General features: G+C 35.2%; 3 protein-coding genes across 3 annotated transcripts in view; 2 read left to right on the forward strand and 1 right to left on the reverse strand.

Annotated features, from left to right (window-relative positions):
* Positions 1–26,157, forward strand: part of LOC107036773 (adenylate kinase) — an 86,969-nt gene that overhangs the window by 41,520 nt on the left and 19,292 nt on the right. The window lies entirely within an intron of this gene.
* Positions 5,430–13,709, reverse strand: LOC107036770 (amine sulfotransferase). The gene is made up of 6 exons (XM_015254914.1): positions 13,473–13,709; positions 10,116–10,326; positions 8,737–8,833; positions 7,670–7,968; positions 6,668–6,768; positions 5,430–5,915 (listed from the first exon to the last, which is right to left on the reverse strand). The coding sequence occupies exons 1-6, from the start codon at positions 13,542–13,544 to the stop codon at positions 5,619–5,621; spliced, it is 1,077 nt and encodes a 358-aa protein (XP_015110400.1). The 5' UTR covers positions 13,545–13,709; the 3' UTR covers positions 5,430–5,618.
* On the forward strand, positions 23,640–25,827 carry LOC107036765 (leucine-rich repeat-containing protein 15). Its single transcript, XM_015254907.2, has one exon. It carries the CDS (start codon positions 23,652–23,654, stop codon positions 25,692–25,694), a length of 2,043 nt encoding a protein of 680 aa, XP_015110393.1. The 5' UTR covers positions 23,640–23,651; the 3' UTR covers positions 25,695–25,827.

The raw sequence follows: 26,157 nt of genomic DNA on the forward strand, positions 1-26,157 counted from the left end.
TGGAATTCAGTAGCGAAGCGGTAAACCGGGTTAAGTCGACTTTGACTATTCGCCAGTTTTTGACGAATATCTCGGAACCTAAAAGAGATAGAAAATTTTTTGTCATAACCTTTTTTGTAGGGCTACTTAAGGATTTTAAAAAAGGTTATAATAAAAATTTTGCTATCTCTCCCAGATTCCGAGATATTGATCAATAATTGTCCAAAAATAAAAATCGACTTGACCCGGTTTACCGTTTTGCTACTGAATTCTTCTAGGGATATTTCTGATGATCGCGACAAAAATTTAATCTTTGTGAAAGACATTAAATTTCCTTCTATCAAGTTGGGTAATTTCCCTCAAGTAAATCTGTTCCACTCCATCAAATGTTCTCACGGGGAACGTATAGTTTTTTGGCACAGCTAATTTTTTTGCTCAGTGCGAGGAAAAAATAATCGAGAGATCTTTATCGCACTCTCTAAGAGGTTTTAGGAGATTTTTATTGGAAATTCTATTTGTTTTTGGTCAAATTTACATTTTTTTGTATAAAAAGAAAATTCTCAGGGATAAATTTCGCCCGCTGAATTTTTTATTTTTTAATATGAAATGCAAGAGAAAACATTTTAAAAGTCGCGGCGGAATTGTTGTCGAAAAATTTTCAAAAAAATTAGACAAATAGACAAATCAACATCCATTTTTTTTTTGTCAAATGACTGTTCAAAATCGATGCCAAAAAACTGAAAATCATGCAATTTGTCTTGTGATCCCCGAACAACTATTTAATTTCAAGTAGAACATCAATAGATTTTTATTTTTCTATAGGAATTCTCAATCATAAATTCATCAAGTTTTTCCCGCCGTTTTTTTCTATTTCTCACGACAGAATCCAAGTGAAAAATCATTAAAAAATCACGCCCGAGAATTCTCATAGAAAAAATCCTAATATCTATTGACTATTTTATATCGATTTATAAAATTAAAAATTCTATTCATTTGTTGTTTACATTTTCATAGAAAATCATACAATTTTTATAAATGAGAGTTATTATGTAAAAAAGGTTTCAATAATTATCCATTATATTCGATTCATATTTCTTTTTGATTCCTATTACTTTTTTTTCTCAATTTCACTAAAATTTGTTTAGGGACAGTCGCCCGATATCTCAACAAATATTTGATTTTGAACAATCAATTTGTATTTCTCTATAAAAAAATCTCAAGCATAAATTTCCTCATGTTCCACTCTATTTTTTCTGTTCCTCATTAAGGATATCCAAGTTCTTTTATAGTTCCCTACAGACCGCACTACAAATTCAAACATTTTCAATCATGAAATTTGTCGATTAAATTACGTGAGAAAATTTTTTTAAAAACAAAAGATATTCAGGATCATTAAAATTGCATTTTGCACAGAATTATTATTTTTTTAAACACTCGTTTCTTACAGATACATAATTGAAATTGTTTAAGCTGTCGAACAAATAAATTATTTATAGAAAGGCCTCGTAATTTTCAGAAACTGAAATTTTTTAATTATTATTATTACAAAAGTAAACTTTCCAATTTGTTTTCACATTGAACAAATGTTTTCTAACGGCTCAATATTAACATTCAAATTTAGACCTGCAAAGTTTAAATAATAAAATCACTGTAAAATCTCGGAAACTTGGGGTCAAATGGGGCTCGAATGAAAGCTCTGATATTCGACTACAAAACTAGGAAAACATTTCACTGTAGAAAAACTATCCAAAGTACTTGGACATCCTTAAGAACCCCAGAAATAAAAAAAATATAAAATGCACAATAATTCTCATCCAAAAACTCTCCAAATAATGAATTCCCTAAAAATTTCAAACCCTATCAACCCAAATCTCTCCGACATCTATAAAAAAACAGCACTTGCATGATGAAAAAATCAAAGAGAATTCCCAAAAAAAAATCCTCTCCAAAAACTTTCTAAATTCCTCTATGAAATTTCTTCACACACGACGAAGAAATGAATTAATTTCAACTGCATGAAATAAAGCGCTGATAACCCGCTATCCATGTCATGTCAGCGGATCCGGAAGTGTTCCAGAATAATATTCCAAAAGATACATAAAGCCCATGCACTATCTCAAGAACAAACACTGGCATCAATAAAAAATTCTTTATCATTTAGCAAATAAGTCCACTCGGTAAATTCCCTTAACCCATGTAGCCGACTAAAAAGTGAACAAAGACAAGAGTTAAAAAATTTACACCGAGAGTTGAGATAATGGAACGGCTTCTAATTTAAACCAGTGCGATAACACCCTAGGGTGAAGATTATCGTCAGATCAAGGAGATGTAACAATTTCAGTTGCAAGTCTTATATCATCACCCACATTTTTCTCTCGATACTTTATTAATCCAGATGACTATGAGGGAACAATCACTTTTCACAGAGTAATTATCACACGTCACGGGGGCACATGACATCGATGAAAGTAATAAATAAGTGCACATGAAATAAAAAAATACTGATTGATCAGTCCCTTTTCATTGATACACCGTGGAATTGTGGCTTTTGGAGCGATTGAGGGGATCCCCGAAAAGATGCGCCGGCGGAACTCGACGTGAGACTGCCGCGGACGTAGTGGAGCTCAAGTGTGTACCGGGGCTTGTCGCTTTTTCGTCGTCCCATCTCTGTTCACTTCAGTTCTCACTTCACTACAGCCTCCTCTTCCTGTATCTGCCTCTTTTGACGGGTCTCTCACTCATTCATTCGGAGATGACAGTCAGGCTGTCTCGCTCGGGTGAATCTACTTGACTCTAAACTCCTGTCAACACTCTATTCAGCGGTTGACATGCACGAAAAAATTTTGTAGAAAAACTTGGTGAATTCGAACATTGAAAATTCCATTGGATTTTTGCTGAACTTCTATTGACAATTTTATTAGTTTGAAATATTTGTTACTTTTTAATTTTCTATAGAAAATGTCCAATAGAAACTATTTCGTGGAAAAAATAAGAATTTGTTACTTTTTTTCCTAATTTTTCTGTTGAGACAAAATTGAATTATATTGATTATTTCTAGAGGCTGTCTTCCATTGAACATTTCTATTGATAAGTTCGGTTGTAATTCTATTGAGGATTGCACAACTGTATTGTGTAATTTTTTCGAGAGACATCTCATTGAAAAAAGTCAAGACTTTGATTTTTCTAGAGAAATTCTTGGGCATAATTTTTCCAAGTTTCCAGAGGATTTCAATTCCATTGGATTTCAATGTTCGAGAATTGATCAAAATTTTTTTTGTCATTTTAATCAATAACAGTACTACAACATGGAAAAACGAAAAGGAGTAGTAAAGTGAAAATTTCAAAAGCCAAGAAGCCATTCGGAAACATATTGCTAATTTGTCAGCAACAATAACTATAGTCATTCCCAAAAAAATGCAATTATCCGCTTTTTTTGTTCTACAATCAATCCTTTCTACATAAAATGTAAAACCAGGCTGCAGGCCCCTGGGGGGATGGCTAGTCACGAACTTCTTGTGTCGAATTCCGTTCGAAATGAATGAATAATTGTTAGTGACCGTCATTTCGAGAGAGCAGTAGTTTTTGAAAGTCATATTATATGAACAAAAAAATTGACAAAAATCCATGCCCATTCTATAAGAATTCCATTGGAGTTCCGTTAGAAATCTATTGAAGAATATGCAACTTTCATTCTTGGCCATGAATTTTCCAATTTTTTTTCGCTATATTTCAATTTATTTCTCACAATAAAATTCAAGAGTGAAAACTCGGAATATTTATTTCCAAGAACTCTCACAGGATTTCTTATGAAAAGAGGAATGATCCCTCTTTTGAGAAATTCCCATAAATTCTCATTGGAGTTCTATTAGAATTTCATCGGAATTCTATTTGTTTTTCTTCTGATTTCTTTTGAAAATTATGCCTAAGAAATCTTAATTAATTTATTGATCAATTTATTACTGATTCACTTAGCTAATTATTTGAAATTTTTTATGCCTCTATTTTTATGATAACACCAATGACATTCTCATTAAAATAACAAAATAATAAATCGAGCGGTAAACAAGTGGGCAATTGCACTTGTATTCCTCGAGCGAATCAGATATTTGTAATTTCCACTTTTTTCTTTTTTGCATTCTGAACCTCAATTAAAAACGCTCTTTGAAAAAGTTCAAAATTTTTTCTATTTTTTTTTCATCATTCTATCATAATTTTTGGGAATTTCTACATGATGTACCACTCAATTGACAATTTTGGATTACGAAAGATAAAAAATGTCCAGGTAATATTCGAAAGATAGTACACCTGGGCCTTAACCCAATCATTTTTTAAAGATCTTTATTTTTATAATAATAATAATTATACTAATGCTCGTGTCGTCAGTGTATATTGAGCCATAATATTCATCGATGGTGCTACTGCCAGCTATGTCTTCCCCATCAAGTTCATTTTATAGCAATTACATAGACGATAAATAGAACTCAAACGTGTGTATCAAGTTACAAAAATAATTTTCACATCACGTCATCGGCGCGAGTGAATCTCACAAAATGCGGAGAGAATTCATCGGTTCCGCTCGGTCTAACGGATTGAGATGAAAATAAATTGAATGAGCTTAATTGATCGGTGGTATTTAGACTATTTTTGAAATTATCGGATTACGTAATGCGACGGGTTGAAGATACGACAAGTCCATCCTGGAGATGGAAAAATCATGCGGGTTTTTGTGCGTGACGAATGTCATATCATAGATATAATTAATGAGGCCGCGGGGGAGGGGGAAATGAGTTGAATAGGCAAGAAAACAATGCAGTGGGGGCTATCTTTCGTTCGACTCATCTCATTTTTTTTCATAAACGTTTTATCTAGTTTGTGATAAGGACCATTGTTTCAATTATTGTACATCATACATGCAACAATTAATTTTCTTGATTTTACTAATTAATTTATTAAGTCGAGAAATTAATTTAAAAAAATTTTAACGTTATTTGTTTAAAAAATCGGAAACTTTGGATTTCTTTAAATTTAAATAATTAATCAAGTCTTTTATTTATTAATTGATTAATAGTCAATCAATTAATAAATTAATAAAAGAATTGCTCGGGGGAAAGGGCATCCAAACAAATTTTTTAAGCCATCATTCAATGACTTCAGAACATTTTTTTTAGTTATCTTGGGACAACCGTTTTTTGAAAAAATGCAAAAATTAGAAAAATTATTCAATGAATTTAATTTTCATTAATGATGGATAGCACTCTGTAATATCTACACTTGAGAAAAAGAAATTATTTTATTCTATCGATTTTCAAACTTTTTAGATCATAATAGGTCAATAAAACTTTCCATTCGGAACCAAAAGTAGTCGTTTTTTTAAATTATTTATTAGTATTGCAATGAAAAATACATTTTTCTTTATTATTCATTACCGAAAATTATAATAATTCGATTTTTTAAATTAATTTTCCTAATCAATCAGATATTCTAATGAAATATTAATAATGGAAATTATTTTCCTGCCGATCTCTGCCTTAAAATGAATTGAACTTTCATAGAAAAAAATGATTCCATTTCATAAAAAATTCAGTGAATCGGTGAGAGGTCGAAAAAAAACAAATGAAAATCTTGCTGATAAAGTAGGCTCACAATGAAAAATCTGAGTTTTTTAGATTTTTCGAGATCCAATCGTCGAATTTTTTCAGAATCTCGGGGGTCATTTCAGTTTTCCACTGGTTCACTTGTCCTCGTCGTATGAATTCTGCGTTTCCTACGGCGTTGAGGTACTTCTTCGTGAACTCAAACATGCTTTGGTGATTGACCGCTTTATTATTCTTCATTTTTCCGAAACTCAAGTGGTCCATCACTAGGCTTAATTCTTCTGAGCATAGTTTGGGCTTGTTTAGGAATGTCAATACTCTGTCGATCGCCGATGCCAAATCCTTGATAGAAAAAAACTTGAAGTTAGAAATAGTGACAATTTTTTTCATTGAAGTCGCTAAGTAGACAAAAAATGCTAGAAAATTCTAGAATATTCTCGTAAGCTCTCACATCAGTCGAAAAGTTTTTATAAATTTTTAGGGAGTTTCATAGAAAAAAATGACGATATGAGTAATTTAGTATTATTTACTCAATAGAAAATTTATACTCTGATTTTTTAAAATATTTAATTCATTATCAATTGGAAATTTATATCATCAATTACTTTACTATTTTTTAATTTCGGTTACTATATTTAAATCTTGATCAATGTAAGTCGAAAATTCTTTTAATATTGAAGAATCGGAAGACTGATGGCCATCCCTGTACAGCTCTGGATCTTTCTACAATTTTCTAGAGCTTCCAATAATTTTCATGGAGAATGAATAATCCTGTTTTTCCAACTACTTTAAAAATGTCTACAAGATTCTGGATCGGTCTAGATCGCTCTATAATTTTCTAGAACATTCCATGATTGCTCAGAGCAACGGACATCTCAAATTTACATAAATTGCCTGAAACATGCGTAAAATTTCCTATTTGCAAGTTAATTTTTACCTAATTCCACGGTAAAATTACGGTAAAAAAATTGTTGTGAAAATTCACTCGTAGAAGACTGCTGTATCAACCTTCCATGAATTTCCGGAGAAATGGACATCTCAAAATATATAGATATAGAGTAAGATTGTCGTAAGTGCAGGAGATGATTACTCACCGATTTCATTTCTTCATACTTGATAAATAATATGTTGTACGAGGGATCATTTCGTTTGTTCCAATAACCGAATATGTGATTCCAGTATGGCGCGTAAGGAACTACAATTATGAAAAAATGCAATGAAGACAGGATTTAATGAAATTTATCAGTGAAATTCACCGCTGTTCTTGACGATTAGAAAAATCTAACGAATTTGTCATACAATTCTATCGGATTTCTATTGTAGTTTCTATTGGTTTGTGGCTGATTCTATTGAGATATTTTCTATACAATTTCCTCGGCTCAAATTTTCCAAGTTTCTGTCATTCTTTTTTTTTTCATCAAGAAAATCAAGCAAATAAACTTAGAAAATTTGAGCCGGCCAAATTCTATAGAAAATATTCATGCGAAAAAAATTTTTTTGTAAAATTTTCTTTTATTGACTTTTTTAATTATTGGGAGTACTGATGAGAATAATATTTTTTTATTAGTCTTCTAATTCAATTGATTATAATTCAATTGATTAGATTAGGGCGATTGCACTCTTCTTTTTTCATTCAATTGAAATTCAGCATCACATTTCCCTTTTTCCCCCCCGGGCCTTCCTCCGGACTTTGGATTTTGCTGTTTCATTTTGTTTTCAATTAATCCATTGACAAAATCTTCTCCCTTCAAAACTTCTCAATAATTTTTCATTCCACGGAATCGAACATTATTATTCTCATTAGTACTCTTAAGAATAAAAAAACGTTAATAATCAAAAGTTGAACAAAAAATATTTTTTTTGCTTAAATTGCGTCAAACAGTCATTTTTTAATTGCTTCATTTTGCCCCACTCTCCCCTATCTCAATAGAATAAGCTGCACACAAAAAATGAATATTTTCTATTGAACATTTCAATAAAATCGGCCAAAAATTAATAGAAAGCTTAATAGAAATCCAATAGAAAGAATTGTCTACCGAATTCGAAAAATTTCCTGTCAAATTTTCTCATACGTGCGTAAATTCTCCATCAATTACCTCTGTCATTCCGAAAAAGCGTGGCGAACTCCTTGAAATTTCCCCGGAATGCGAAGTGTTTGGCATGATGATAGAAAGATATGCACACATCCTTTGGATTCCTGTAGACATACACAATCTTCGTCTTGGTACGTCCCTCTCGGAGGTCGCGAGGTAGAAGGTGAAATGGAAGATGACATTTTATGTATCTTGGGCGTGGTAGGTCCTCCACGTATTTCACACTATCCTGCACAAATCCATGATTCGCTACTTCCGGGAACTTCTCGACTATTGCTGTATTATTAAAACGACCCGATGCTCTAGAAAAAAAAATATTCTATTGAAAATATTGATGATAACAATAGGGGTCTATTGAGATATTTTCTACAGAAATTCCTGGACAGGAATTTTTCATGTTTTTTTTCACGTTTTTTTCAATTCAAAATTTTTTTTTTTTAATTGAAGCCGATAATTTTTTTTTAACAAAATATTTTTTATTAAATATTTTTTTCTTCAAAATATGTGGGAAATTGCTTTCGTCATAACATATTCAATATATAATATTTTTGGCAATGAAATAAGAATTTGCTTCCGAATGAAATTTCTATGACAATGTATTTTAAATTGAATTCAGTGACTAATGATTCTTGAACATCTGCTCAACGTCGGTAGCCAACAGTGCCCCAACGTTGGTAGCCAACATTGCCCCGACATTGGCAACCAACCTTGGCCTAACGTTGGGAAGCAGCATTGTCCCAGTGTTGAGGAGCAACATTGCCCCAACGTTGGCAGGCAATATTGCCTCGACGTTGGTAGCCAACATTGCCCCAATGTTGGCAGCTAATATTGCCCTAACATTGAAATTTTAAACATTTATGTTTTCAGTTATGGTAAAAAAACTATCAATCAGATCTAGACATAGTCAAAAACCCCCATATTCGAATTCCTGAAGCCAAAATTAATTATCCTGACACATAAAACTGGAAATTTCAGATTTGAAGAATACGATGACTCCATTCAAAAGCAAAAAGCGTAGAAAAACGCCGGAATTTTTCGATGTAATTCGTAATGTTTTGAAAATTACTTACTCGAGGAATGGAAAACGAATTGTCAAATCTTCTTCCGCTCCTTTGATATCGAGATCGTGACCGAGTAGCCAGACCATTTCTTGCGTCCATGTAGTTCCTGAATGATTGTCAGATTCAAAGATAAAATAGTGATAGTGATCTATTTCGCTCGGAAACCATTCTATCAAAATTGTCATCCGGAGTTATCCGTTATGCAGACCAAAATGTGACATCATATTCAGCATATTCAAATAATTATATTGTTATATTGTACCTGTATCAATTGAAGGCCCGAGTTGTAGACCCGAGTTTGTAGCGAAGATATCAGACAAGATATGAATGTTTTTTTGAGCTCAAACGAAAGAGCGGGTCGAGAAATGGCGTGCTAGGACCTCTAAAGATGGTGTTGAACCAGGGGAGACTCCTAGAACCCACTGGAAAATGTTGTCACAATTGCGCTTTTCAATTGAAAACAGACATCATCTTTAGAGAGATTTGTCATCTTTAAAGACTTCTGCACGCCATTTCTCGACCCGCTCTTTCATTTGAGCTCAAAAAAACATTCATATCTTGTCTGACATCGCTGCTACAAACTCGGGCCTACAACTCGGGCCTTCAATTGAAGGCCCGAGTTGTAGACCCGAGTTTGTAGCAAAGATATCAGACAAGATATGAATGTTTTTTTGAGCTCAAACGAAAGAGCGGGTCGAGAAATGGCGTGCTAGGACCTCTAAAGATGGTGTTGAACCAGGGGAGACTCCTAGAACCCACTGGAAAATGTTGTCACAATTGCGCTTTTCAATTGAAAACAGACATCATCTTTAGAGAGATTTGTCATCTTTAAAGACTTCTGCACGCCATTTCTCGACCCGCTCTTTCATTTGAGCTCAAAAAAACATTCATATCTTGTCTGACATCGCTGCTACAAACTCGGGCCTACAACTCGGGCCTTCAATTGAAGGCCCGAGTTGTAGACCCGAGTTTGTAGCAAAGATATCAGACAAGATATGAATGTTTTTTTGAGCTCAAACGAAAGAGCGGGTCGAGAAATGGCGTGCTAGGACCTCTAAAGATGGTGTTGAACCAGGGGAGACTCCTAGAACCCACTGGAAAATGTTGTCACAATTGCGCTTTTCAATTGAAAACAGACATCATCTTTAGAGAGATTTGTCATCTTTAAAGACTTCTGCACGCCATTTCTCGACCCGCTCTTTCATTTGAGCCCAAAAAAACATTCATATCTTGTCTGACATCGCTGCTACAAACTCGGGTCTACAACTCGGGCCTTCAATTGAATACCTTTATTGCATCATTTGTGCACCCAAAAATTTATCGATTTGAATTTAATATATTGAATCAATCGAAAAATATCGCGTATATAAAATAGTTTCAGGAACTACCTGATTTTGGAAAACTGCAAACCCATACGTCGTCATCCCAGATCTTTAAATTTTCGATAGAATCCGCAATATCTAGGTAAACGTTAGGTATTGTCATTCCTTTTATTTTTACATATCCAGTGCGAAATTCAGTCGTGAAAGTTCTCTTCAGAAGTTGATCCAAATCATTGTCGCATTCCTTTTGTGACATTCCTTGATCGGCGGGGTGACACTGTCGATTGAAATTGATGGATAAATAATAAACAGTGAATAAATTGCCCTGGAGTCTCCAAAAGTTATGATTGTAGAATAAAAAAAACGTTGAAAAAAAAGCTGAACATTTTCAAAGAGCGTTTTTGAATAATATTGGAAAATAAACCCAATAATTTGATACCAATAGGGAGGAAATTGCAAATTAATAATTTGATGGAACTAATGGCTGTTAGGTCGTCATTTCTCACAGTAGTCAATGGCTGTCAGATCGTTAGTTATCATGATAAATTACCCGAGTGGAAATTCTGTTCAGGTCTCGATCAGAAACTGATCAAGTCCGATCCGAAATTCTGATCAGGCATGTTACGCCTCCACCTTATGTTTTTCCACTAGGCTATCCACTCACTATTTCCTCTCTATCGGACTTATTTCTTAAGCTTTATTAAAAACGCTTTTTAAAAATGTTCATTTTTTTCTAATTTTTTTGATTGTACAATAATCATTTTTAGGGACTCCTGCGTGATGTAAAATCCAATGGAAATTGTGACATATTTTACATTATGAAGATGGAAAAACAATCGAGATAACGTTCCAAAGATAATCCACCCGGGCCTTAGTAGAAAATTTGTAGTTTCATATTTTTGAATATTTAATTCATCATCAATTGGAAATTTGGATTATCAATTATTTTATTATTTTCAAATTTTGATTAGTATATTTAAGGCCTGGGTGGATTATCTTTCGAACGTGATCTTGATTGTTTTTATTATTCTGATAATCTGAAATGATCTACAATTGCTATTCAGTTTTACACAGCCCTGAAGTCTCCAAAAATTATGATTGCAAAATCAAAAAAACGTTGAAAAAACTGAACATTTTCAAAGAGCGTTTTTTAATAATATTGGGAAATAAACCATTTATCAAATGAATCATTTCTTAAAAAATATTCAATCTTTTGTCTGTTTTGTTGAATCAATGAAACGCTTTTATTAGGGAAAAATTGATGAAGGTGTAATGCAGTAGCCGGATGTCAGATTTTTTGAAAATTTAAAGAATGAAATTCTGATAAATTTCTTTTTCGAGTAGATCAGCTTACTAATCCTTTTTGGGACCGTCCGAGAAAGAAAATATTCAACCGGATGAAGAAATAATTTCACGGTGATTAAATTCCTCTTCGACGTGAGCATGTGCATAAGCCTGTATAATCCTGCCTCGTGTGTGGAGAGGACGAGAGTGATTGCCGGTAGCCTGTTGAGATCTTCATGGGCTTCGGGACAGTTACGACAGCATTATCTCAGCGTATGATTAAACCTCTTGCGGGTTACGAGGGAAATTTTCAGCGAATTTGCATATTACATAAGTGATAAATTTGTTTTTCGTCAAATTTGGCCTACAGCTTTTTTTTCCTCTACAGAATTCAAAAATTTGAAAACACCTGGGTAAGAAGAAAAAAGAGTGGGAAATAGCTTTCGTCGCAAAATAGTCAATATATTGTTTCCGAATGGAAGCTTTGTAATCGTTCCAATTTAAGCGTCCAATTCTTCAATCGAATTTCATGATTCTTTGTGAATATAGACTTCAATAAGCTCTATCCATTGACACCAATTAAAATTCAATTTTCCATACGGATTCGAAAAAATTGACATTTTTCCAAAAATCGATTTTTCAACGATCACTCAAAAAATTGTCATCAAAATGGAATTAGTCATGGCTCAAAAATTGATAACAATTCCCTCTTGATTTTATCAGAATATGGTGGGGGTCGCACAATTCGTTGTTGAGTTACAGCACATTGTTTATGCGATTTGAAGGAGAAAATGGGTTTTATCATGATTACATTCTTACATTCATGATGCATTCTTCTTTGTTGTTTTTCTCTCATATCAGTGTAGAATTTTTAGGGAGCTCGTAAATAATCGGCTCGTAAACAAAACTATTTGGTGTGATAAAACCTTGAAGAAAAAGATAATCATGCGCTATCATTTAGTCGAAAATCATAGTTGAAAATATGTTGAAAATAATGTAGTTTCCGCTAAGAATGTGTTTACACAATTTTCGCCCGAATAATCCTGAAAAAACGTTGATCACTCTATATCAGATCCTCATTTCTTCGGGGCAAAACGGCTTAGCTATGATTTTTTCAAACAGAAAAGGCAACAAGCAGAACAATAATGAGGGTCAAAGAAAAATTCTCAAAGTAGATGTTTTGTAAGTGATCGTTTCAATCGACGCTTTTTTGGAAATTTTGGAAATTTTTTTTTTTGAAATATTCTTGCAGAAAGGACCAGCGTCACGATCGCGGATTGTTCTATACTATAGGGGATTACATTTGGAATATGGAATATATTCGTGAAAAAATATTTATTTTCAACGGCATTCATCAGCATTCATAATCGTCAACGACATTCATAATTAATTCGAGTATAAATTTCCCAAAAATTTCATGACAAAATTGAATCTTTCTCAAAGCATAGCTTCAAAAATCCACTTCTAAAAAATTCAGTGTAACGATTTTTGAAGTCTCCATTCCGCTTATCAAGTAATGTAATATGCTGTCTATGTATATTTTTTATGTACTGTAACCTTTTGTTTACAGTAATTGTAAAAATACAGAAATTCATTTCTTACTGTAATGAAAAAATATGTACACAATAGTATATATTATATAATATACAATACACCCTATATACTATACATATATGTTTCATACTGCAATCTTTTTAACAATAACAAAAATGTAATACAGTTCTGTACTGTAAAAAAAAAAAAATATATATATAGGATAGTATATATGTATATAGTACATAATACATCCCTAAAAATGAAAAAGCAAAAGAGAAATGAAGAAGAAGGAGAAGATTGTGACGATTCCGAATAAATTATTCAACAATGAAATTCTCATTGTGAAGAAATTCGTTCAAATCATTCATTTTTTGTACATTATTATTAAGATAAAAATTAATGACAGCGAGAAACGGTAAGGTTTTACTAATCCGGCGCCGGTGGAAAACAATACGCGCGCGCCCCGTTCTAGTTAATTTAAATTAAATTAAAATTATATTAAATTATCAAAATTTGAATAATTGGTCAAAAAAAGTTATATAAAACCATTTTACTCTCTTCAAATGCATAATAGTCCCCAAGACAACTTCGTAAATAGCTCACCTCGCTCAATGGAATGACTGAAACCCCAACTAGTACGCAGACAACCACCGGAGCGATGGAAAATTTCCCCATATTTCTCACGTTTTGATTCCGTGCTTCGTTCTATAATTCTAATGAGAAAACCAATAGGTGAAGACTGATGAACTGAATAGGTGAACTGATGACTGATGACTACCCACCTAGCACCTCCCCTAATATATGTACCTGGACAATTATCCACTTAAAGTAGTATGGTCACTCTCCAAAATGACCGTTGAGTGTCCGTGAAGAAAATAAAAAAAAATTAATCAAAAAACTATGATTTATAATTGAAAATTCTCTTTGTGAATTATAAAATTTATGAATATAAGAATTAATCGATTATTTTTATTATTTTTCACGTATTAGTCAAATAATGTACCTCCTTTGACTAGCGTCGTTTTATGCGTGGCAACGCTGTAAATTAACAGCGTAGGGAAAACGAGATTTGAAATTCCCGCTTGTCCCCACTCCACCAACGCGTCGTTGCCGCGTATACTCGACACGCAATTTCTGAACACCGAGGAGCAGAAATTATTTATAACTAAAGTTCCAAACGGTCAATAATTTTTATCGATAGCCGTAAATTTTTGTTTCCCCATTTTTTGGTATTTTTAGAAACGAAGTAGCTTCGCTACATTTTTATTCGAAAAGTCGTGATTATGCGTAGCTAGAGATCGAAAAAAAAAATCACTGAAAATATTCTTCTAGGCAGTAAAAATGAAAAATTTTGACGCTTAATAAATCAAAATCGGATGGATAGAACTCGAGTTATTGCAAAAAAAAACCGGAAAAACGAAACAAAAAATCATATCTCCGAACTGGGCTGCCGAAAAAATCTGAAAAAATTTGAGATATAGTTTTTCAACCTCCCGAATCGTAGAAAAAATCACCATCAATTTCCAAGAGGGTGAGAGTCAGCGGTTGACTCATTTGGCGTGGAATACCTCATATTGATTAAACTCTGGCTAAATCCTGAATCAACCCTGATTAAATCCCGGCTATACACTGATTAAACCTTGATTGAACCTTGATTACACCCGGACTGAAGACGAATCCGAGTCTTGAGAGGGTCTGAATGTAGAATTATTCGACAGAACGAAATCATACGCCAAATTTCGATGACATTCGGAAGCAAAAATGGAAATATTCCATTTTTCATGCGTTAAACTGCAAATTAATGATCAGGAAATTGCCGAAAATTTATTTATTGACCTAAGGTCTATAATTCACAGCCAGAGAAATTATTTTGTCGGCACTCTCAACGAGGAAATCATCGCCATCTCCAGATGCTGCATCAGGTGTCTAGATTTCTCCTCGAATTTCAATAATTTCCTTCTTTGTATTTTCTTCTTCAGTGGCTCCTGAGATATTGTCCGCATGTCTGGTGCTTCTTGAAACAATGATAAATTGAGAGGGGGTAGTCTTCGGTGATCCCGAGGGGGACTCAACGTTCGGACCTCTTCATCAATGGCTAAATTGGACTGATATTCTCCTTCACCCTCGTACAATTCGAAATCGTAAGGTTGAATGCAATTTTCCGCGCGGAATTGTTCCTGAAGATTTTTTCCGCGCTCTGATCTACCCGGGTCTTGGGATTTCCACAACATTTTCGTTTGCAGGATTTCATGTTCTCTAGTAGTATCTTCGCGAAACTGAAATAATCATGTTGAGGGTGTGAATGGGGGAATCTCGACCTATTGGTGAACATTATGAATTTTGGTTCCAGAGGAAGGCGCCACTCGCACTTGGAATATCTCGATAACCATTGAGAAATTCTCGAGACGTGCCCTGTGATGTTTCCACACCAGTAATAAATTTTTTTAATGAATGCACGCATGAAAAAATTCAATAGATAACCTAACGAATTCACTAGAAAATTCTATTGGAATTCTATAGGAATTCCATGGGAATTTTATAGAATTTCTATTGAAAAATTCTATTTGTTTTGTGCGTTGATTCTATTGAATATTCAATAGAAAAAGTCAATAGATTTCAAATTTCTGTTTGAATTTTTCTCTTAAATTTTTTCTATTAAAATTATTGAGCACAAATTTTCCAAGTTTTTTCCGCTGAATTTTGTTTTGTTTTGCATTGCAGAATCCAAGTGGAGAAAACTTGGAAAATTGATGCCCAAGCATTCTTACAGAAAAAATCTCAAAAAAAAATTCAAACAGAAATTCGAAATCTATTGACGTTTTCTTATCGAATATCCAATAGAATCCGCGCAAAAAACGAATAGAATTTTTCAATAGAACTCCAATGGAAATCCTATAGAAACCCCAGAGAATTCCTATAGAATTTTCTAGAGAATTCGTTGGGTTTTCTAATCAACGAAAAATCGCAATTTTGCGGAAAACGATTGCCTCATTCAGCTCCCCATAATTTCATAATCAATTGTTTTATATTTTCATTAACATAAATTATCACACCTCGACAGTGATCTCTGGATCGCACAAAATTTGAAGGCTCCAACAAGGACCTTCCAATAAACAATCAATAATTTTTTTTAAAGTCCTCTTTTCCCTCACAAAACTTCGCGCAGGCGAACTCGAAGGTCTCTCCATCAAAATCTTCTGCTCAAGATCCCTCTTCGCCTTCTCAACGCACCTCCACTCGTCCTCCGTTAGTGGCCAAGAGTCTCCTAAGACGAAGGCGTGAATGAAATACTCTAACTCGCAATCCGTCAGATTCACCACCGGTAGAAGTACAACAGAGCCTCCAGAAACTTCCTGCAGTCTCTCTGAAGTCTCGCTCAAAACTCTCAATTTAATTCTCGTCTTGGGGTAGCTAGCTTGTAGTCTCATAGACACAGTGCAACTGTTGGAGACCTTGAGAATAGCCTTAGCGACGTAATTATTGGAGTTCGGAATGTAGATATTTGATAATTCGTAAATTACGGGATTTGCTTCTTCGGTTATCGGGGGTAGAGGGTTGTTCGACGAGTGAAATTGGGGAGATCCTTTTATGGTAGTTATGTGGAGAGTCCACTCGACTTCAGTCATTCTAATGAAGCAGGGAAACACCATTATTTAAACGTAAATTAAATTTTTGTTACATCACACGCGAAAAAGTTCCATTAAAATTGCATTCATTTTCGACAATTTTTAATAAAAAAACTGCGGGATGTTCTATAGAAAATGTTTGATAGAAACTATTTCATCGAAAAAGTCAGTAGATTTTCATCTTTCTGTACGACTTTTTCTGTTCAGACATTTTTCATAGAAATTCGACATGAATTTTCCAAGTTTTCATGAGTACAACAAGTAATATCATCTTGCGTCGAATTTTCATGAAGCTCGCCCGACAAACTAAAGAGAATTGAATACCATTCTATGAAACATGAATAAACGAATCATAATTCTCCGAATCATTTAGGTCGGAGGAAAATAGAATAATTCTACTTTCTTAATTTTGCGTTTACTAAAGTTTTCTTCGAACAAAGTTGATTAGAATGAATAGGTAGAATTATGAGATTATCTCACATTTTTGACGTTAAGGATAGGAGAATCTGAATGCAATATAGTGAAAATGATCGATTTGTTCGTTTTGAATAAATAATATTAATATCCAAACACAAAATTTCTGATATGAATGAAAAGAAGCTGTGACTCAATATTCCAAATGAAATTTCAATTTTTAATTTGGTTCTGAAAACACGAGATGACAATATTCGAAGCCCGGAATTATATTGATGAGATGAACAACAGATTAATTGAATTGCCGTGTGAACTAATTAAAAATTGATAACAGTGTGGGCACGCACTTTTACCAGAGTATCAGCAAGCATTGAATTCCAGAAATTCACACTCTAAAGGGTGTTCTAGAAGGAATTGAACTGTAATTATGATTAATAGTATTTTTCCGGCCTGTTGCGATGGGGTTTTTAACTCGTGTGGCGTTGGCCTCCGAGCCGTAGGCGAGGACTGGCCAACCACACGAGTAAAAAAACCCCATCGCAACAGCCCAGGAACAATATTTTTCTGTAGTGATTTTCAAGTTTTCGAGTTTGGGAAGTATGTAATACCAATTCCCAGACGAGAAATCGTGAGAAGCAGTACAGAAAAATCTTATTCAGTGAGCGTAGAAATTAAAAAATGGGCGAATCATTTACTGTAATATGAAAATTTAACAGCTGATAAACTGGGACATATGATTCTCATCGATCGTATTGCTTTTTGCAATAAGAATGATTATAAATAGTTAATTGAAGAAAGGAATTTCGAATCTAACAGGAGAAAGGCGCCAGTTCAAATAAAATTCCCATATAGAACTCCAAGAGAATTTTTCAGAGAAATCTACATTTCCTCACTAAATTATTCCACAATCTGTAATTTTTCGCTCGAACCAACATAATTGTAGAAATAATAAATCCATCCGCAAAATTTCCACATAACAAACCCCAAAATTACCTTTCCTGATCACTCCTTCCATATCCCAGTACGGTGAACCCTCCCCAATTCCTCCCATAATGGAACGGGATGACATTATTGACCGCCCGCTGAATTTCTCTCTTCGTATCATTATCAAAGCACCGCAGACTATAACCAGGCAGATCAACAAACAAATCCATCACGGCAAACACTACTTCCTCCCCACGCACCATCAAATTCCGTCGAACCATTGGAATCCACTCGGGGGAAGAGACCAAAGTCCTCCCCCTCATCTTCTGAATCCGAAGAACATGCTCGAAATCAGAGCTACGAACGTATGAAAAAATTTACTAGAATAACCTGGCGCTTCCTCCGAAACATTCTATTGAATTTCTATTGGAACTCCATAGGAATTCTATTAGAGTTTTGTAAGGATTTTTGGGCAGGAATTTTTCATTTTTTTCTTGTTATTATGAACAGAAAACTTAAAACCTGCGTGAACAATGCAGTAAATTTATGCTTGAGAATTTCTATAGACAAATCGAAATCTATTGATTTTTTTCTACAAAATATCCGTCAACGAGATGTCATGGTAAAGTTATATAATCTTCAATAGAATTGACACAAAAAACAAATGGATTTTTTTAATGGAATTCTAATGGAACTCGAATATAATTCTTACAGACTTCCAATAGGAATTGAATAGACTTTCAATATGCTTCGTGATGTTTAAAGAAAAGGAATTCTATTGAATTTCTATTGGAGCTCTATAAGAATTCTATTGGAGTTCTATAAAAAAAATTGGGCGTGAATTTTTTCTTCTTTTTTTTTATTATGAGAAAAAAAATTTAACAATAGCGTGAAAAATGGAGAAAATTTATGCCCAAGAATTTTCATAGACATTTAAAAGGTATTGATTTTTTCAATAAAGTATCTCTTAACGAAATGTTACCGAAAAGTTGTATAATCTCCAATCGAATTAACGCAAAAAATAAATAGAATTTTGAATACAATTCTAATAGAACTCAAATATAATTCTCATCGAGTTCCAACAGAACTCAAAAGAATTTCTTAAGAAAGGAGCTTTTTTTTCGAATCCTCAGTCTTCACGAAAAATTCTATTTGTTTTTTTTCGTCAATTCTGTTGAAAATTATAGTTAATTTCCCTACGTTTTTAAATATCAGACGTTTTTTTCTTATAAAAATAGTCTGTAAATATTGATTTTTCTCTGTAATTCATTCTATTGCGATTTTTCTTCAACAATTCTTGCGCAAGATTTTTCTGTCTTTACCTTCGTTTGTATTACAAGAAAAAACCAAAAATATAGCACAAAAAACCTGGAAAATTTATGTCGAAGAATTTTCTACAGAAAAATCAAAATCTTCTAAATTTTTTCTTTAAATCATCTCGTAACAAAACGTCACGATAAAATTCTACTACGCCAAAAAACAAATATATTTTTTAAATAGAATTCTAATATAACTCCAACATAACTCTACCAGACTCCCAATAGAAATTCAATAGAACTCATTTCGTAAACCGCAATCTGTTGCATCAAATTTTTCGTACTTGCAGTCATAGAACCCCATAAAATCCTGCATCCCCCTGATGAAGCTCCTCACGAGATCGCCCACGGTCTCTTCATCAAAGACCTCCAGTACCTCCTGAAGAGTCTCGCTCAGCCCCTCGTGCCCCCGTCGCCCCATGCGAATCCCAAAAAACTTCTTCACCCTCAGCATTCGAAAAAACCCCTGAATCTTCGCGGCTGCCTCCCCCCCAATTTCCCCAGCTGAACCCCCCGACTCTCCCCGGTCCGCTGACTGATCACCAAGCCCCGATGTTCGTCTCTCCACCCCATCGCCCATCATAAAAAATATTCTCAACGCCCGTCTCGCCCGAAGACGCAACTCCCCCCGGCATTTCCCCTCAATCACCCCAAGAGCTTCAGCCCTGAACGCCTCATGAATCCTCAACCGACATCCCTTCGACAATTTCACGTCATCACCACTTCCCCTGGGCATGTAGCTCTCGCAGAAATTCCTCCAGTCCATCAGATGACTCGGCGACCCCCAGGAGTGGAAAGCAGTCGCCAACTTGCGTCGCACGTCATCAACGAGAGCTTTGGTTCTCTCAGACTCAGCAGTCATGAGGTCCTGGACCTCTCGCCTCCCCCCGATGCGAAAAATCGTGTCTGATGATACTGTCAGGTAGTAGTACCCCCTCGACTGACAGAAGACCTTCAGCAGGTGCCTCCCAGGACTCAGGCAAATCGCCCTCGAGGCGCAGCCCTTCGTCTGGACGCTCAATAGATTTTTGTTCCCTGAATTCCGCCGGAACCAGCAGCACTTTTCGATTATCAGGGAGCTCCGGTGCTCTCCGCACACGCAGAAATTGAATAGAAATAATTTTTGCTCGGTGGAGTCGACGAGGAGGTACAGGGGTTCGTTCCGGGATGGCTTGAGGGGGTGAAAATGATGGGGAAAATTTTCGGTGGAAATTTTTTGGTCACTCGGTTTTCTAGTCTTGTTCGGTTTTTCCTCGATTTTTGTTCCGGTTTTGGGGTCTGGATGGGGGTGCGGCATGTTGGAGACGGTCTCCGAGCACCTGAAATACTCCCGTTTGAAGAGAAAGTGACAGTGCATGGGGTGCCCGGTGAATTCGTTGAAGTCGAGCCAGTGGGGCTCGGGTTTAGGTGCCTCAGGGGGGAGTATGAGGATGCGTCTTGTGGGGGAGAAGTGGTCTTTGGGGTCTATAATCCCCTGACGTACTGCCCAGGAGACCCAGCGCGGAAGCTTCCAGGCTTCGATTGGAGGTTTAATCTTCGGGGGATGTGGAGAGAGAGGAGAGAGAGAGAGATGTATTAGAGGAAGTGGCCCTCGGGTGCGGATCGGCGGAATTAAGAGTATTATGAGAATGGATATTTGGAGGATACTGGGGAACGCGGGCTTATTTATTGTCGGAGGCTCATGTGGTGAGGAATTTAATAGCAATACCGAGCGCTTTGATACGCAAAATGATGACAGTTCGACTGATGATAGTACTATGACACGAAAAACTAGAAGAAGAGAATAGTGAAGTAAGAATTAGAGAAGAGAACCCATTCCGAAGCCAATTGCTAATTTATTAGCAACAATAACTATACTCATTTATAAAAAATACAATTGTTTTCATATACAGCACCAAGTTTTTTGTTGAATTCCTTCACGCGTATTGTTTTAGAAAATTATAAAGTGCTCACCCCAACGTATCCAAAAAAAATTGCCATCGCGGAGGGAGAATATCAATTTATTTGTACCTGCGTGGGGTCCGCCGGGCGATCAGAAGTAGATTCGAGGTATATTGGGTAACCAGAGGGGATTTCAGGCACTTCATCATGATCTTTTCGGATGGCTCCGTTGTCGTGGAGATATAAAAGTGTCAAAATAGGAAAATCCTCTTTAGTTTCAGAGCCTGTACTCTCCATTTTTTCATCTTCCTTGGTAGCGGTCTCACTGGGTCCTCTCTTTTTACTAGTTCTTCTGATCTTTCTCTTGTCTGTGGGAATTTTGGACACAGTATTCTTCGTCGGTGTCTCGACGGTCGAAACGGTGGGTGATTGTGAGCCATTGTGATTTCCGGAGTATTTGATTAGTAGTTCCCAACGGTCTCTTGGGGATAAGTGAGTTATATTCTGAGACAGCCAGGTCCACCCTATATATTTCACAGATTATATCGTCGGATAACATAAATCTCTAGACATGTTCTGTCCCCAGAGAAATGGTTTATTTGGGTAAAATAAACTTCATTTGAATCAATTATATTAATTGGTGTAAATAGCTTGTAATGAGGCTTTTCTTCAAACATAAACCTAATTTTTGCAATATGTGATTGAATGAAGAATGAAAATTGATGTCATTACCATTACACGCACTGATAGAATGATTAATTTATTCCAAACGAGATTCGTTAACTATTAACGAATGGTAGAGTTGAATATGACCAAATGAATATTCGTTAATAGTTAACGAATGATTCACTTGAATGGCGAAAGTCAACTCAAACGAGGCTCCTTAAATATACATTCGTTAACTATTAACGAATGAACCGCCAACCAAAATCCATTCGTTAACAATAACTAATCCGTTCTATCAATGCGGAGAGAAATTGAAAAAAAAAAATTCTAGTGCTCGCATGGGAAAAGAGGCGCAAAGTGACGGCCAGGAAAAAATTCCAGCGCCAGCACTAGAAATTTTATTGGGGAAAACGTGAATTTTTCCTCGTATTTCTGTGAAAATTTTCCAGAAATCCCCAGAAATTTTACCAGAATTACCAACAAATTTTACCTTAACAGCAAGAGAATTTTTCACAGCCGGTGGATTGTGATGTTTTTCCAGTACTCGTATTAGAATTTTTCTAGAAAATTTCTCTCCGTGTACTCAATAACAAGGTGATAAAAAATACATTTTGTTCCTTAGTGATTAAAAAGATAATTAAAATGTCATTGTTGTTACTAAGCATTAATATGACATTAAAAAATCATCCGTACACCATTATAGATTACAGAAGTAATAGAAATTTGATATTTGTCATTGACCACTGATGTGGAAAAATATTATTGATATTATTCCATTCATTTTATATCAATCTTTGAAATATCAAGAAATATTAAGAGAATTTTTCCTTAAAATAATTGAATTCATTCTTTTATCATTTGAATTTAGAAAATAATAAAATAATTGAGAATTTAAATTTTCGAATAACTATTAGATAAATATAATTGGAAATTTCCTAAAAATATTAGAGCACGGAGAGAAATATTCAATAAAAATTACCAGAAAAAAGACGTAAAAATTGCATTTCGAAACGTAATCTGGGAGCGAAGTAAAATTCAATAAAAAGTTTCAATCGTCACGTAAATTCTACGATCTGTTCCGTAAAAATTACTCATCCGTCCGACACCTGACGGTTAGCCATGAGTCACCGTGAGGGGGAGATTTTACCAACACGTTCCGTAATTTTTCCGGAACTTTTCGTAAAAATTCTTAAACATCTAAGAATTTTCATGTTCTGAGGCATAATAAGTCTTGAAGTTTCTGTTAGATTTTACAACTTCCAGAAAAATTACGTGAAAAAGTCACTTAGTGTGACAGACTCGAAAATTTACTGAACGTTTCAGATTTATTCTCTTATATTCCTATAGAAATTCACTGAAAACGATTCTGGCTTGCGGATTACGTGAAATGTTCCGTAATTTTTCTTGAATATTTCTCTCCATTAGATTATCGAATAATCGTCAATCTTCCGAATTCGATTATTGATTGGTAAAATAATTCGAAATTTGTATATTTAATTGTTGATTAATTTAATAATTGAAAATTGTTAAGTTCTGTTACTTGACTGAGTATTTATGAAATTAATGACAATTGTAATTTATGATTCTGCCTATCTCTTGTACACTTTTAGGTGCATTAAATTTTATCATTGGACCTTATGTTTCTGGGGTCCCTGAACACGTATGTGTTAACCGTTTTTGCGACCAAGATCACTTGGATTTCATATCACATTGGATGGCAACGGGGGCTACTTTTCCTGGTCAAGTCGAACTTGATACCCCAGAATTGTACTGCGAGAGTACCTTGAAAAAAACAAAAGTGTCAAATGTTTGTGGTAAATATAGAAAAGATAAGCGGGTATTATACCCGCTGGGCGTCACGAGTACCGCTTCTCCCACTAGCCTTCAAACAAAACTATATAAATGACGGCTGATCGAAATGTCGCAGTAAGTGAGACTTCAGAGTATCTTCAAAGATGGGAAAATTCCTACTCATCTCGGTTCTCATATTTGTATCAGCATGTTCAACCACGGCAACAGATCCGGGGAATCCCTACGGTTCCTGCGCGACCACGGCCAACAAAAACTACTTTGTGTGCAAAATGGCCGCAAATTTGACCGTTCTGGCTGGATTCACTGAGAAATTCATTTACACAAATGATATCTACCAATTAATTGATGTGGTTGTTTACCCCGCTGATATGTACACCACTACACCGCCCATAGAGAGACTCCCCATCTGGCGATTGCAAAAATCCACTATACTGAGCTCTGTATCTGTGAAGCACATAGAATTACACAGAGATTTTGATTTTCCAAGAAACGTGAACATCGGCGATATTATCCTAAGCAACAATAACTTAACGGCATTCCCTACAAACATTACCAACCGAGATGACCTACATTACATAGTGATACAATATCAAAAAATCAGGGCTTTATCTCCCAATTCGTTCACCGCAATAATGGCCAACCTGAAGAAACTCAGTTTGGAAAATATTCAGCTGGAGGAAATCGAGCCAAACACTTTCACGCAATTGAGTCACCTGACCCATCTGCACTTGTCGGAAAATCACTTGAATGTTCTACATTCTGACATGTTTACTGGTCTTAATCATCTGCAAGTTCTTTACTTGTTTAACAATCAAATCCGTGCAATAGAGCCTGGGACTTTCGACACTATGTCAGACACACTGGAGTATCTCAATTTAAACCGTAATCAGCTGAAAGTAATTGAGCCAAAGACTTTCACGCCATTGAGCAGACTGGTGACTCTGGACTTGTCCGCAAATTCCTTGGAGATTCTAGCTCCTGATATGTTTCCTGGTTATTTGAGCGGTTTGGATTTGAGGTTTAACGAAATCCATACGATAAAACCTGGAACTTTCGCCAATATTACGGATAAACTGCAGTATCTCGCCTTAGATGGTAATCAGCTGACAACCATCGAGCCAAATATTTTCACGCAATTCGGGAACCTGGACAAGCTGATTTTGAGGCATAATAGGTTGAACACTCTAACTCCTGACATGTTTGGTGGACAAGTGCAGCATCTTATATTGAACAGTAACCAAATCAACACGATAAAACCTGGAACATTCGCCAATGTCTCGGCTAAACTGAAGCAAATCAGTTTACAAGATAATCAACTGGAAGACCTCGAGCCAAATACTTTCATGGAATTGAGCGGCCTGAGATCCCTGGACATGATGAACAATTACTTGAAGGTTTTATCTTCTCATATTTTTGCCGGTCTTGATAATTTGAACACCCTTTACTTGGACTATAACCAAATCCATACGATAGAACCCGAAGCTTTCGCCGATATAAAAAATAGCCTGAAGTGGCTCCATTTAAAGCATAATGAGCTGGAAGTCATCAAGCCAAATACCTTCACGCAACTCCCCAAACTGGAGTACCTGATAATGTCGGAAAATCGCTTAAAAGTTCTAGCTCCTGGTATGTTTGCTGGTCCTTTGATGAATTTATGGTTGGACGCTAACCAAATCCATGCGATAAAACCTGGAACTTTTGACAAGATCAACAGTAAATACATGTTTTTAAACGGTAATCAACTGAGCGTTATCGAGCCAAACACTTTCAAACAATTGAGCGGCATACGCTCCCTGAACCTGCGTAAAAATTACTTCAAAACTTTATCTCCTGATATGTTTGCTGGTCTTGATAATTTGAAATCTCTTTTCTTGGGGAATAACCAAATTCATACGATAGAAAATGGAACTTTCACGCAATTCAGCGGCCTGGACACTCTGGACTTGACGGAAAATAACTTGACGGTTCTACATCTTGACATGTTTGCTGGTCTTGATCGTTTGAAAGATCTTCGCTTGGAAGATAACCCAATCGATACGATAAACTTTGGAAGTTTCGGCAGTTTTTCTCTTCTTCAAAAAGCCTTTCCTGCTGCGGACTGGCTGAATGGCCTTTCGAGACTTCCTACGGAACTTAATAAACGCAGGGTTACTTATGTGATGGGTAATGGAATCATAATAACGTAATTTAAACGCGAAGAATTTTCTTTTGTATTGAACGGTCTTTAGGCGGAAATTCCTGCACAGGGATTCCATTAAATATCAGAAGTGTGTTAATTAAAAAATGTAGTTTTAAAATAAATTCTTTTGAAACACTTTATTTTATTTTTTAAACTTATTGAGTATGAAGAGTTTGGCCGAGAGATAATGAATAAACAACCGCACGAAATTGTAGACTTGCTCTTTATCACACCATGGGCTTATTCTCTGGATGAGTGTTAAGGATATCCAAGTAGTTCAAGCAATTTTTTCTGGGGGAAATCCCCTTCAGAGTTTATAGACTAGACCAAGGGTATTTTTTAGGTGCAGTATAAACTTTAGTTTGCGAACATATGTTGGAGAAAACGATTTTTGAAAAAATGAAATTTAACACATTGCGTCCATAAGAGCTGTATACTCCCACCTTCAATCCAATAGTTCATAGTCTTAA

The sequence above is a fragment of the Diachasma alloeum genome, unplaced genomic scaffold (genome assembly GCF_001412515.2).
Source record: "Diachasma alloeum isolate Michigan unplaced genomic scaffold, Dall2.0 Dall_scaffold_00211, whole genome shotgun sequence".
NCBI classification, from domain to species: Eukaryota; Metazoa; Arthropoda; class Insecta; order Hymenoptera; family Braconidae; genus Diachasma; species Diachasma alloeum.